Source organism: Clarias gariepinus, chromosome 8 (assembly GCF_024256425.1).
Source record: "Clarias gariepinus isolate MV-2021 ecotype Netherlands chromosome 8, CGAR_prim_01v2, whole genome shotgun sequence".
Classification (NCBI taxonomy): Eukaryota; Metazoa; Chordata; class Actinopteri; order Siluriformes; family Clariidae; genus Clarias; species Clarias gariepinus.
In genome coordinates this window covers 31,565,134-31,579,835 of record NC_071107.1, presented here as the reverse complement: position 1 = coordinate 31,579,835, position 14,702 = coordinate 31,565,134, and the positions used below count along the sequence as shown (strand labels likewise).

Below are 14,702 nucleotides of genomic sequence, written 5' to 3'. Positions count from 1 at the left end.
CCCGATTTTTCTCTCCAATCTAGTCGTGGCCAATTCCTCCCCGTCACTAGGAGGCTCCCACATTAAGGCTACTACCACCACTCAGTCGGGAGGACGAAAGCTATCCCGTGTTTCCTCGGAACCACGTGACGCGAGCCGACCGCATCTTTTCGACCTGTTCGCTCACGCACCGTTAGGGGCGGAGTAACACACTCGGAGGAAAGCGCTAGCCGCTCCTTCCGCGTGCGCGAGCTTACAGACGCCCCTGATTGGCTGTAGAGCCGTGATTAATGTGGGAGCACAAGTACCTCTCATTCCTCCCCCCTGAGAGAGCTCGGCCAATCAGCTCTCTCTGTGCCTCCGGCTGTGAGAGGAAAACAGCATCACCCGGGGTTCGAACCAGCGATCTCCGGATGATAGGGCGAGCGTTTTACCACTGCGCCACTCGGAGGCCGAAGATGTTGTCTTTATGGAAGAACATTCTTCTTCTTTGTCTTTCGGCTGTTCCCTTTCAGGGGTCGCCACAGAGAATCATTTGCCTCCATCTAACCCTATCCTCTGCATCCTCTTCTCTCACACCAACTAAATTCATGTCCTCGCTCACTGCATCCATAAATCTCCTCTTTGGTCTTCCTCTAGACCTCCTGTCTGGCAGTTCCAACCTCAGCATCCTTCTACCGATATATTCACAATCTCTTCTCTGAACATGTCCAAACCACCTCAATCTGGCCTCTCTGACTTTATCTCCAAAACATCTAACGTGGGTTATCCCTCTGATAAACTCATTCTTGATCCTATACATCCTTGTCACTCCCAAAGAGAACCTCAACATCTTCAGCTCTGCTACCTCCAACTCTGCCTTTCTTTTCTTCAGCGCCACGGTCTCTAAGCCATTCTTGCAACATTCTTGTTATGTCCTGTTATTGACTTTCTGACGAATTTACGTCATTAAATATATCTTTTGTTTGACCATTTTGTTTAATTAACTGCAAGTAATATATTCTTGTGAAATTCCTTTTAAGTCCTGTTATAAACTTTTTGATTGACATCAAATGTATCATATGTTTGAGTATTTTGTTTAACTAATGGCAAGTAAAGAACCGATTCCAATAGATATGAATTCACTATACTTTTATTTTAAAATGGCATCAAGCAGTTAAATGTTGTAAATAACCAACATATTGTATATTTGTGGTCTCTTTGTTAAAGCCAGAAACATTTTCTACATCTAGATACAAAAAGTAACAAGTGCTGCATTGCTTTTGTGTATGCTTAAACCTGATTCATATTTCCATATATTTAAATGCTGACGTGTAGTTCTATTTTTGCCTAAGCCTTGTAGTTCTAAGCCATTGAGCATCGCTGGTCTCACCACTGTCCTGTACACCTTTTCTTTCATTCTCGCTGATACTCTTTTATCGCACAACACACCTGACACTTTTCTCCACCCATTCCAACCTGCCTGTACCCGCCTCTTTACCTCCTTTCCACACTCTCCGTTGCTCTGGACCGTTGACCCTAAGTACTTAAAATCCTGCACCTTCTTTACCTCTGCTCCCTGTAGCCTCACCGATCCTCTTGGGTCCCTCTCATTTACACACATGTATTTTGTCTTGCTGCGGCTAACCTTCATTTCTCTGCTTTCCAGAGCATACCTCCACCTCTCCAAATTTTCCTCCACCTGTTTCCTGCTCTCGCTACAAAGCACAATGTCATCTGCAAACATCATAGTCCATGGGGACTCCTGTCTTACCTCATCTGTCATCCTGTCCATCACCAGAGCAAACAAAAAGGGGCTTAGAGGCGATCCTTGATGCAGACCCACCTCCACCTTGAACTCTTCTGTCACACCTACAGCACATCTTACCACTGTCTTACAGCTCTCATACATGTCCTGCACCACTCTAACATACTTCTCTGCCACTCCAGACCTTCTCATACAATACCACAGCTCCTCTCTTGGCACCCTGTCATACGCTTTCTCTAAATCTACAAAGACACAATGCAACTCCCTGTTACCTTCTCTGTACTTCTTCACCAGAATCCTCAAAGCAAATACTGTATCTGATGTACTCTTTCTGGGCATAAAACCATATTGCTGCTCACAATTCTTTATGGAAGAACATTATATTAACAAAAGAAAAAACTCAGTCATGTTATTAAATATTTCACTAATTTATGCCATTAAATGTATCATATGATTGAGTATTTTGCTTAATTAATGGCAAGTAATGTTCTTGCAAAATCCTGTTATTAACTTTCTGACTAATTTATGGCATTAAATATATCTTTTGTTTGCGCATTGTGCTTAATTGAGGGCAAGTAACATTCTTGCAACATTCTTGTTAAGTCCTGTTATTGACTTTCAGACTAATTTATGGCATTAAATATATCTTTTGTTTGTGCATTGTGCTTAATTGAGGGCAAGTAACATTCTTGCAACATTCTTGTTAAGTCCTGTTATTGACTTTCTGACGAATTTACGTCATTAAATATATCCTTTGTTTGACCATTTTGTTTAATTAACTGCAAGTAATATTCTTGTGAAATTCCTTTTAAGTCCTGTTATAAACTTTTTGACTGACATCAAATGTATCATATGTTTGAGTATTTTGTTTAACTAATGGCAAGTAAAGAACCGATTCCAATAGATATGAATTCACTATACTTCTATTTTAAAATGGCATCAAGCAGTTAAATGTTGTAAATAACCAACATATTGTATATCTGTGGTCCCTTTGTTAAAGCCAAAATACACTAAAAGGAATCAGTATTTACTGTTTACTGTATACGAAGAGGGGGAAAAGAAAAAAGGGAAAGAAAAAAAGATACCGAATATAACGTTTGGTAGCCTGAGTGTAAGAAAAAAGTAACAAGTGCTACATTCCTTTTGTCTATGGTTAAACCTGATTCATATTTACTGTAAATACTGATGTGTATTTCTCTTTTTGGATAATATTATGACACCAATCACTCTTTAATGCATTTGAATGCTGATCTAGTATTTTATTATATTGTTGATATGTTCATGTTCTGTTGTGTATGGAGTTCAGTCATTTCGCTCACCTCTTTCACAGACAATTGCTTTGAATATGAAAGCATGATAAGTGATTGGGTAAGTCTCACAACTCGATGCGTGAGAATTGGCAGCTCTGGGTAAATATCTGTGCCTTAGATGTAGACTTTGTTTAGCCAAACATTAGCTATAACACTTAAATACATATTTTGTCTATTTGTCACTTTCGCCCCGCCTACTGACAGACAGCCAGATTTATCCTACAAATATTCGCAGTTCATCCGAGAGAGTCGCATTTTCATATCACACAGTAACCTTTAGCTAAGAGAATCATGTTAGTTAAGGTTGTAGTCCCAGTCTTGGTGCTCGTGTTTGCGGTGACCAGCCAAATAATTGTCGGAGGCCTAGAGGATGCAGACATAAACGACCCGGACATCAAGCAGGCCCTGCAGTTTGCAGTCGCTGAGTATAACGTGAAATCAAACAGCATTTACACCAGTAAAGTCATTAGGGTGATCAGCGCACAGAAACAGGTAAGATTTTTTAGCTGGTATTTCTTAAAAATTATAACTAAGGTTACACACCACTAATTGCTAAAATAATCCTTCTCTGCATGTTGTGCGTGTGTGTGTGTGTCGTTGAACTTATCTTTGGCATTTGTAAATGCACACAGGAATTTTTACATTGTTCTCTCAGTCAGTTATTAAGACAGAAGCGATCACACAACCACAAATAGTGCAAAAAGAAATCTAAAGGAAAAAGGTCCAAAAGAGGATTATGGTTACCATTTAAAAATATTTCAGTTCTGACTCATCCATACCACCGCCCCTCCAAGTTAGAATTCTGAGTTTAAAGTCAGAATTCTGAGGGAAAATGCCAGGATTCTGGGATTAAAGTCAGTATAACCATAATCCACTGTAGAAATCCTCCTCTAAAATACGAAAAAATATTTCAAATTAAGCAACCTTTTTCAAGTTCTGTTATAAGTTATGATCATATGAACTGTAATTGTCTATACATTTTATGACATTTGGTATTTGGACTAAATCTGGGCTTGAAATGCCCAAAATACAAAACACGCATATTATTTCTTAAGGGTGAGTTAGGGTTGTATTCTGACAGCAGCATACACCATATATTAGCAAAAGTCTAAATGATGTGGGGTCTAAAGTTAGTGATAATTTAAACTTTTCATGTTTGTTTTTTCTTGCTTTAGATTGTTTCTGGTATAAAGTACATCATCACCGTTAAGATGGCCACGACTTCCTGTAAAAAGACTCTTGCCAAAAAGAAATGTCCTGTCCATTCGAAATCAGCGATCGCAAAAGTTAGTTCCACAAAAGTTGGCTTATTCATGTACATGTTTAATTCTGTTTTGCTATCCATATTAATCTTTCTGCCTCTTTTTTACTTTCCTCAAGCCTCGTACATGCGAATTTGCAGTGTGGAGTCAGCCTTGGCTCAACCGCATGGAGCTGGTTGAAAATACCTGCTAAGAGAGATCAGTACCATCAAAACTGATAAACACTTCAAAAGTAAATTTAGTAACCTGCCTCTGCTATCAAATACTGTAATTTGGCATATTCATTTCAATAAAATGATTTTATGAATGCATTCTTTTAATCATATTTTATTGACTATCAAATGCTGTGATGAGAATCAGGATTAAGCACTTTTTTTCTTCGTACGCTAGAGCCATGATCAGATTCTTAAAACTTCATTAATCTCGGACAGGATTCTTGAACAAACTGAAAGACTATCAACTTCCCCATAAGCATTACAGAAAACATCCCAATCCAAGACACCATTGTAGGGTCTCCGTAGCTGCCTGTGATCATTTCTGTACAGTTCTGGTGATCACAGGTTGCCGTTGGACTGCAGGTATATGAAGGCTTAAGGTGGACCAGGTTGTGATCTGATCTATCCAGATCAGATAAATAATGGAGACGGCCTGCTTTACGTCTGAACCATTGGCCTCCCAAGTACTCTGTTAATGACCCAAACATGTAGAAATGGATTGGAGGGAGGTCAGGACTGTTCACCGCATGTGGCAATAACTCCCAGCTGATTTCCTGTATTGCGCAAGTGGTGTTGCTCAATCATTGTGTGTCAGTTCCCACAGAGAGATGAGTCTCTTCTGCAAAATTGGTGACAAGTTATCAGTCGATTTTCAAGGATCAGGGATTACAGGCAGATTGTTACAATCGAATCATTTGTAAAAGGAGCTAAAAGTGAGACACAATGTTTTTTTTTTGTTGCACTAGTTTATCAAGAACAGGTACAAGATGAGTTAAAGAAAAGGACAGAATGCAAACCTTTAAAAAAAAAGTCTGGCGTAAGTGCTATCAGAAGTACATAAAAAGAAAAAAAATACTTAAGCAAGTAATAGCACGAAAAAGCACAAATCTACGTACCAAAACATACTGAATAATTTTAATACAAACCAAAAATTACACTTGAATCAACATTTTTCTCTCCAAAAGAAACCTTTAAAAATGGGAATCTGTACCTGTAAACCTGGTCAGTGTATTCTATTAAAACTGAGTCATTCAAATGGGAAAAATGGTTTTAAAGATAATATTATGCAGTTTAAGTTTTTTTCTTTCCTTTACATGATCAATTAAATAAGATAAACAGGTGGAAGCCTAAATGATGATTCACAAAAAGTATGATAAATAAATTTTAATTTTTTTTAGAATTAGGAAAAGGAAACACAGTTTGAGAACAGCAGGGAGCCACAACCAGTCTGATACAGTTAAAATCTGGCCTACTGAAATAATGTAGATCTCCTTATTTAAATGCTAATCATGTTTTCTATTCTTAATTTAAAGATATAATGCACTGTCTCTATTGGTCCATGAGAGGGAAGAACAAAAAATACTAATGTTGTAACCAGAACTAGAAAAGAACTAATTTAGGTTGTATGTTTACAACAACATGAGTACTAACCTATGGCATTACTATTTTTAAAGTGTATATGTATTATATATACATTATTATTATGAGAAATAATTTAGCAATTTTTATATTATTGCCTTAATGCAATAAGATTAAATGTAGGATTGGTACATATAGTATACTTTATGCAAGCTTGATTATGCACGGCACATTTGTGATTAAACCATATATATTTGATTACACATCACTCTGATGATGTGTATAATAATAATAATAATAATAATAATGGGGTCTGTGACCTTTGTTAAGTTCAACATGTCTGTGTTAAATCCTCTTAAACAAGTGGTGGATCCTCAAGATTTGAGTATGATTATTATTAATACATTCAACATGGCTTGGCCCTGAATGCAATTTAGTAAGGGCCCAGTCCTGGCCCACTTAAACTGAATGTGACTCACATATCACTATGGACTACGTAAACACTTACACAGCTCATCATTAATGCCAATATGCCTACGCCACTTTCAATGTCATGACTTTATGGTTAAGTCATAATTTACTATTTAAAATCACACTTTATTTGTATTTTAGCTTCAGACAAAGGCTGCATCTCGATACTAGTCTTACTTGATCTTAGTGCTGCATTCGACTCTATAGATCATAATATTCTCATAAATCGCTTACAAAATCACATTGGTACTCGGGGACAGGCATTAAAATAGTTTAGATCCTACCTGTCTAATCGATACCATTTTGTAGATCTGAACGCAAAACTGTCTGGTGTAATGCCAGTAAAATATGGGGTCCCACAAGGGTCAGTTTAAGGACTTCTGCTGTTCTTCATATACAGATCTGGCCATTAAGAACGCACGTTTCGAGTTTCACCGCAGCAAGCTGTGAAAATACCCTTCATTACCTGTAGGGGGCATTCGTGTTTCAGTCTGAAGTATTGTGTGGCTACTGAAGCCGAAAATGTGTTATCTCTCTTAGGCGCCCATTGACAGCAAGTGACAGAGCTCATAAACGTGTCGAGCTCAAACTGTAAATACTGATATGTATTTATTTTTCATTTTCTTCTCTCCTTCAATGATGATACTTCTTTAACTGCGCTTTCTCCATTCAGTACTATTATTATTATTATTAGTAGTAGTAGTGCTCCGAATTTATTATTATTATTGTAACACACCAAGAATAGAAAAATGTATGTTAGCCTAAAACAATATTGTTTTATTGTGTTTATGCGCTTTAAATTCAATTCAATTCAATTCAATTTTATTTATATAGCACTTTTAACAATGGTCATTGTCTCAAAGCAGCTTCACAAAAATTAAAGAATTTTTTTTATTTTTTTTAGAAAAGAAAAGAAAATATTTGGAAGTGTGTATGTGTGAGAAAAATGTGTCTAGATAATAATTAGATGAATGAATGATGAATGAAATGTCTCTGATGAGCAAGCCAAGGGTGACGGCGACGGATGGCAATCAGGGAACCCATCCTCATCTGGGTGATAACAGATAGAAATAAGATCATGTGTGTTGTGCAGGTGAAAGTTCAATATAACAGAAGTTGTGTAGATTAACATGAAGTCCAGTTCAGCACAGGGAGTCAGTAGGTGCAGAGGGCAGATGTGGTCTGGGTCACTGGAAGCACAGGAGCAGGATGTGTAGCTCCAGCCATCATAAAGCAGAATCCAGCTGGAGCTGGTCCTTCTCTGGATGCCTTAGAAACTTCGCAGGGTTGGCCTTTGTCTACTAAAGCTGGCACAATCTCCAGCTGCCTCGGAATGGGTAGAAAAATATAGAAAAGATGGAGAGAATTAGCGTAGTTGCCATTCAGGATAGGTGTACTGGCAGTTTGATTGCCCCAAAAATGGTGCCTTTTGTAAGCCATGTGAATGTTTCATTATTAAAACCAATGAAAAGTTTTCCTGTTTACAATGTTGCAAAACAAAAAAGCCCAGTGCCATCGATGAGGCTGCACTCTGGCGAAACGCCAGCAGCCCTCTTTCGGGGATCAATGTGAGCCGGTTGGCATCACCCGTTCTCGAGTGGCGCGCATGCGCAGTCTCTACATGGGTGCAAAACACAGTCGCTATGGGATACCGCTTCCCGCTTACCGCAGTGGTGCTTTGGAAAGAGATAAATTCTCTTCTGAGCAAAGGGGCGATTCAAGTGGTGCCTCCTTCGAAAGCAAACTTAGGTTGGTACGGCCGGTATTTTGTCGTTCAGAAGAGAGGGGGAGGACTGCGTCCTATTTTGGATCTGAGAATGTTAAACACGTTTCTAAGAACGTACAAGTTCAAAATGCTTACCCTAAGGCAACTGCTAAATGCAATAGGCCCGGGAGATTGGTTTACTACGATCGATCTCACAAATGCCTACTTTCATATAGCGATCTTTCCGCGCTACAGAAAGTTTCTGAGGTTTCCATTCGAGGGCGTGGCCTACAAGTACCTAGTGCTGCCGGTTGGGCCTGTCACTAGCTCCCCGAACGTTCACGAAGTGCGCCGAGGCGACGCTGTCTCCTCTTCGGTAGAGAGGTATTCGTTATAGTCATAACCATTCGTTTTCGGGAGGTGAAAGGTAACCAGACAACCATAAGATTTTCTACACTGTAAGTATCAAATCATTACACAGATGAACTGTTTGCCATGCACTGTAGCTAAATCTAAATTACAGTCTTCCTTAACCCCGATACACCGTTTTATACACTATAGGGAACTTAGAAATACCAATCAGACTACAACGCATATCTTTGTACAATGGGGTAGAAACCAGGGTACCAGTACGGAAAAACGTGTAACAGAATACAGGTGAGATTTGAACCACCAACCTCATAGATGAGAGGCAACTGTGTTAACTGCTAAGGGACCAAGTCATATTAGATACTGTACATTAAATTTTATATATTCGAAAATTAAACTCTTTTAATAATTTAATGGCTGTAATTCCTAAACTATTAATACATTATTTCTGTTAAACCCCTCAAATTAAAGATCTATACTTTTAGTTCATCTTGATTGCTTCATTTTATATTAACTGTTGTTGAGGTACAAAGGTAAAAACTGGCTAAATGATCTACTATTTAAATGTTAAACATTCAGTATTCACTTCAAATCCATGTCCTTATTAAGCAACAGTTGACACACAGTCCACACTCATTAAGCAACAGTTGACATTTGAGAAATGAGAATTTAACAATTAATCATATGACACAGACAAAAAAAATTAGTCTTTGATATACTGTTTGATCAGCCAAACATCGTTTTTTGCTTATTTAAACAGCTTTCTTCTGTCTAAGGATAGAAATCCTGATGCAAATAGACAAGCCTATTTCACTTTGTTTTTCAGACACACCCCACACAGTGAAATTTAGACTGCAAATAATCACAGTTTCCCAAGAGATCTGCATTTTCGTACCACTGGGTGAAGATTAACAGCATAAACTTAGGCACATTACTGACTTTTATACGTATACATGTTATACATTTAAAAAATATTCATGATTTTTAAATACACTCAACGTTGTTACTGCTATTAAAAGGTTTTAAGACTGTAATTTCTAACTGATGGTACATCCTGACTAAAGTCTAAAGTTAAACAAGTGAACAACCTACAACCAAAAGGAGTCAGTAGACACTAGAGAAATGTCCCAGAATGCAAATAAAAAAATAGAAGCACATAACACCAACAATGGTCAACAGTTTTAAACAAAGAATAAAAAAGCAAAAAATGCAGAGGTTTGACTATAAGAAGCACTGAAGGAAAGAACACAAGAGAAACAAAACCACCCTTCCTAAAGTAATTAATCAATAAATATACTCAGCAAAAAGTTGTCTAATACCACGGTACCAGGGAACTTTTTTTTTTTATCTGGTATATTTTAATCTTAACATATACAATCTTAATATTTCTGATGTAATGTAACAATCCTGGAGAGCAAAAGTAAAACTATTATCAACTTTCTAAACAACGCACACACACGCATCCAGACACAGAACCTAGCGTTTACATTACTAACCAAATATTGATGACCTTTTGACTCTTTCAATCAAAAAATGCACAACACCCAAGATCACTCCATCATCCACATGCACTTACTCACACAACTGGATCTTTTACATGCATTTTGTGTGTGTGTGTGTGTGTGTGTTTGTTTGTGGGAGTGAAAAATACTTAAGAGACTTTATCTATGAGCTAGTAAGTCCTGATCTCATAAGTAGGACTTAAGTCCTTTTATTGACTTTCTGACTAATGTACGTCATCAAATGTATCATATGTTTAAGTATTTTGTTTAATTAATGGCAAGTAACAAAACCGATCCCAATAGATGTAAATTCACTATACTTCAATTTTAAAAGGGCACTAAGCAGTTAAATGTGCTAAGTAAGCAACATATATCTGTGGTACCTTTGTTAAACTCAGAATAATGTTCTACATCTAGAGGCAGATCCATGAGTATTTGGACAGTAGCAATGTTTTTTCTCTCTGTACACCACCACAATAGACTGGACTATAAATTAACCAATCCAGATGTGTTGTAAAGTGTACACCTTTAGGGTTAATTCAAAGAGGTTTAACAAATATAATGCAATAACCTCCATTTAATAGACTCAAAAATTATTGGACAGTTGAGTAAGGACCAGTTGTGGGGGCTCATGATCCAAAGCATACAATATCATCTGCAAACATTTTGACTGCTGAGTATCAGGACAAAATCAGGACAAGATTTTTCAGTTGTCCCACATTAAGGCTACTACTACCACTCAGTCGGGAGGGCTATATTTGTCACATTTAAACGATTGACATCATCATCAAACAAATTTTAATGTTACACATAGGCAAGCTAAGTAAATATAAATTTCATTTTTTTAACAACGATTTAATTTATTACGGGAAAAAAACTGTCCGAATCTACCTGGCCCTATGTAAAAAAGTAATTGCCCCTTTGCTAAATCATGAATAAACTGTAATTTTTGTAAAGCTTTGTTCAATTTTACATAAAGAAAATATACAAGAGCACAACAACATCCCATCCAGGAACTTATAAAATAATCCAGAACAACATCTGAAAAACTGCAGGTCTCATTTGCCTCAGTTAAGGTCAGTGTTCATGATTCAACAATAAGGAAGAGACTGGGCAAAAAGGGCATCCATTCCAAGGCAAAAAGTCACTGCTGACCAAAAAGAGCACAAATGATGATTGTTGCACATTTGCCAAAAAAATATCTTGATTACCGCAAGACTTTTTTGCCAATACTCTGTGGAATGATAAGACAAATGTTCGGAAGGTGTGTGTGTGTGTGTGTGTTCTGTTACATCTAGCATTAAAACTACCACAGCAAAACCCTGAAAGAAAATGTATGGACATCAGTTTGTGACCTCTGGCTTACGCAGACTTGGCTTATGTAGCAGGACAATGATCCGATACACACCAGCAAGTCCACCTCTGAATAGATAAAAAATAAATGATTTTTATGTGCCCTAGTCAAAGTCTGGACTTAAATCCAATTGGACTAAACCAACCATAACATTTTTGTTCCCTTAATAAATTAAATCATCAATTAAAAATTGAAAAAAGAAGGTTTGTTAGCCTGAGTATTCTTATAAAATGTGCTGCATTGATATTGTGCAGGATTAAACCTGATTCATATTTACTTTGTACTACTCTCTTATGTCACTACATTCACATATGTTGATCTAATGATTTATTATATTGTTGTTCTGTTCTGTATGGATATATTGTGACGTCTGCCAGAGAAAGTCTTACCCGAGGTGGATTTTGGGAAGGGGGCGGGGATTCTGGACAGCTTTTCCATTCCAACGACCATATCTCTCCTCACGCGCACTCATCCATACGCATGCGCGTTTGCTTCACTCAAACAATTATCGGGAGTGATCGTCTTAAAGGGGCAACACATTAGGTGTGCGTTAGAATATACACACACATACGCAATACCAGTCAAAATTTCCCATATCTTTTTATTCAATGGTCTTTCCTGATTTCATTTCTTTTTACCTTGTAATCTTGTCTGAACAGTAGATATTGAGATGTGTCTCTGCAGCAGAGGTAACTTTTGGTCTTGCCTTCCTGTGATGGTCTTCATGAGAGCCAGTTTCATAATGGTGCTTGATGGGTTTTGCAAATGCACTTAGAACATTGTTCTAAGTTTTCTTAGAACATTCCAGAACTGCTGACCTTCGTGCCTAATGAAATAACAATTGACTGTTGTTGTTGTTGTTGTTGTTGTTCACTTAATTACCTAATCGCATATGTTATTTCATAGTTTTAGAAAAAATCCAGTATTGTTCAGGATTTTAGAAAATAAATCAATAAACAAAATCATGTAATTAGAAGGTGAGTGCAAACCTTTGACTGATACTATATACACACAAACGCATTATACGTATAAACACGTTATATGTATAAACACATATAACGCCCTAAAGTGCTGATTATTGGTGCAGGACTGTGCAGACAATCAACCAACCAACCTAAAAACAACCCCCATAAAAAAAAACAAAAAAAAAACATGAGTGTAAAGAAAAAGAAGCCCAGAACCGCGTATTATAAGCGGAACTGGCAACTATGTAACCATCGTCGTTTCACTTTGTTGTTCGGACACGCCCCGCCCACTGACAGACAGACAGATTTACACTACAAACAGTCGCAGTTTAGTTCATCCGAGAGATTCGCATTCTTATATCAAAGGTTAACCTTTAACTTAGAGAATCATGTTCGTTAAGGTTGTAGTCCCACTCTTGGTGCTCGTGTTGGCGGTGACGAGTGAGAAGCTCGTCGGAGCCCCAGAGGATGCAGACATAAACGACCCGAGCATCAAGCAGGCCCTGCGATTCGCAGTCGCTGAGTATAACACGAAATCAAACAGCATTTACACCAGTAAAGTCGTTAAGGTGATCAGCGCTCAGTCACAGGTAAGGCCTTTTTGCGGGTATTTCTTAAAATTATAGCTGAAGATACAGTAATGGCAAAAATAAACGTTCTCTTGACTATGTGCGAGTCTGTGAAGCGTGTGAATTTAGCTTTTTTTTGCCATTCGCAGAGGTACAGTGTAAATGTACACAGGAATTTACAGAAGAATAGGGCAAACAAACATCTAAAGAAAAAGACACTTGATGTCTGCAGAAGAGGATTATTATGAGCATTTAAAAGATAGTTGAGTTTAGATGAGATTTTTTTTTCGCAAAATTTTGACTTTATCATTAACAAAAAAGAAGAACAAATTAGAATTCAGAAAATATCATAACTCTGAGTGTAAATAGTTACATTTTGATTTTTTTGTGTATTTATGAAGTCTATCTTTAACAATTTTCTGAACAACACAAACACACACACGCATACGCAGAATTGAACATTTAAATTTCTAACCAAATGCTGTTGGCTCTTTTAGTAAAACCAGCACAACACACCCAACATCCAGTTGTGTGAGTAAGTAAGAAGTGATCCTTCATACATAACCACTTACTCACACAACTGTTTTTTTTTTTATATGCATTGGGTGTGTTATTTACGGCACATAGCAGTTAAGACCATGGAACTGTAATGTTCTGTACGTTTTATGCCATTTGGTATTTGGATTAAATCTGGGCCTGAAATGCCCCAAATATAAAACACCAGCATTATTTCTTAAGGGTGAGTTAAAGTTGTATTTTGACAGCAGGAAACATCCAGTTCAAACTTGGGTTACTGTCTATGTGGCAGGTTTTACATGTTCACCTCATGAACATGTAAAACCATGTATTTCATGTATTTGAGCTCTTCCAAATACTTACCATTATGTGGATTGGTTCCTCTAAAATTGCCCAAATGTGTGAATAAATTCCCTCCAGCAGCTTTATGCATTCCCTAGATAGGGTCTGAGTGCATCACAACCCTGATGAGAAAAAATACTAAAGATGAATGAATAAATATGCTTTAAGGCCTGAACATACATGAGTATAAGTCTAAATTGTGTAGTCTGAAGTTAGTGATAATTTCACATTTGTTTTTTCTTGCTTTAGGTTGTTTCTGGTGCTAAGTATATCATCACTGTTAAGATGGCCACGACTTCCTGCAAAAAAGCTGATGCGAAAAAGAAATGTACCGTCCATTCGGACCCAGCAATTGCAAAAGTTAGTTACACAAAAGTTGTCTTATTCATGTACATATTTAATTCTGTTTTGCTATCCATATTAACCTCTCTGCCTTTTATCACTTTCCTCAAGCCTCGTAAATGCAAACTTGCAGTGTGGAGTCAGCCTTGGTTGAACCGCATGGAGCTGGTTGAAAATACCTGCTAAGAGAGATCAGTTACCATCAAAACTGATAAACATTTCAAAAGTAAACTTAGTAACCTGCCTTTGCTATCAAATAATGTCATTTTTCTACTTCAATAAAATGATTTTATGAATGCTTTCCTTTAATCATATTTTACTGGCTTTTACAACAATATGAGTACTAATCTATGGCATTACCTTTTTTACCTGCTAAGAAAGATCAGTTATCATTAAAACTGATGAACACTTTAAAAGTAAATTTAGTAACCTGCCTCTGCTATGAAATACTGTCATTTGTCATATTCATTTCAATAAAATGACTTTATGAATACTTTCAGTCTTTAATCCATGCTTGAATCATATTTTGTTAGATACCAAATGCTGTGATGAGAATCAGGATTAGGCAATTGTTATGATGCGTTTTTCCAATTTAAAAAAGAATAACTAGTTAACTACACTATAAGCACAGAGATATGCAGCCGGTGAGGAAGCCTACTGGAGTTCGGGCTACAGATGGGTTGTGAATTATTGAT

General features: G+C 37.2%; 2 protein-coding genes across 2 annotated transcripts; both read left to right on the top strand.

The window, feature by feature from the left end:
• Positions 1-3,152: 3,152 nt before the first annotated feature.
• Positions 3,153-4,609, top strand: LOC128529535 (cystatin-like). Its single transcript, XM_053503087.1, has 3 exons — positions 3,153-3,528; positions 4,212-4,322; positions 4,417-4,609. Exons 1-3 carry the CDS (start codon positions 3,328-3,330, stop codon positions 4,489-4,491), a joined length of 387 nt encoding a protein of 128 aa, XP_053359062.1. The 5' UTR covers positions 3,153-3,327; the 3' UTR covers positions 4,492-4,609.
• A 7,911-nt stretch (positions 4,610-12,520) lies between these two features.
• On the top strand, positions 12,521-14,500 carry LOC128529533 (cystatin-like). The gene is made up of 3 exons (XM_053503084.1): positions 12,521-12,828; positions 13,915-14,025; positions 14,119-14,500. Exons 1-3 carry the CDS (start codon positions 12,628-12,630, stop codon positions 14,191-14,193), a joined length of 387 nt encoding a protein of 128 aa, XP_053359059.1. The 5' UTR covers positions 12,521-12,627; the 3' UTR covers positions 14,194-14,500.
• The last annotated feature ends 202 nt before the right edge of the window (positions 14,501-14,702 follow it).

Excerpts from the sequence above, each read along its gene's own strand:
- LOC128529533 (XM_053503084.1), top strand. The coding sequence starts at position 12,628 with ATGTTCGTTAAGGTTGTAGTCCCACTCTTGGTGCTCGTGTTGGCGGTG. Across the intron at positions 12,829-13,914 it reads TGATCAGCGCTCAGTCACAG|GTTGTTTCTGGTGCTAAGTA; the intron begins GTAAGGCCTTTT and ends TTCTTGCTTTAG. Across the intron at positions 14,026-14,118 it reads CGGACCCAGCAATTGCAAAA|CCTCGTAAATGCAAACTTGC; the intron begins GTTAGTTACACA and ends ACTTTCCTCAAG.
- LOC128529535 (XM_053503087.1), top strand. The coding sequence starts at position 3,328 with ATGTTAGTTAAGGTTGTAGTCCCAGTCTTGGTGCTCGTGTTTGCGGTG. Across the intron at positions 3,529-4,211 it reads TGATCAGCGCACAGAAACAG|ATTGTTTCTGGTATAAAGTA; the intron begins GTAAGATTTTTT and ends TTCTTGCTTTAG. Across the intron at positions 4,323-4,416 it reads CGAAATCAGCGATCGCAAAA|CCTCGTACATGCGAATTTGC; the intron begins GTTAGTTCCACA and ends ACTTTCCTCAAG.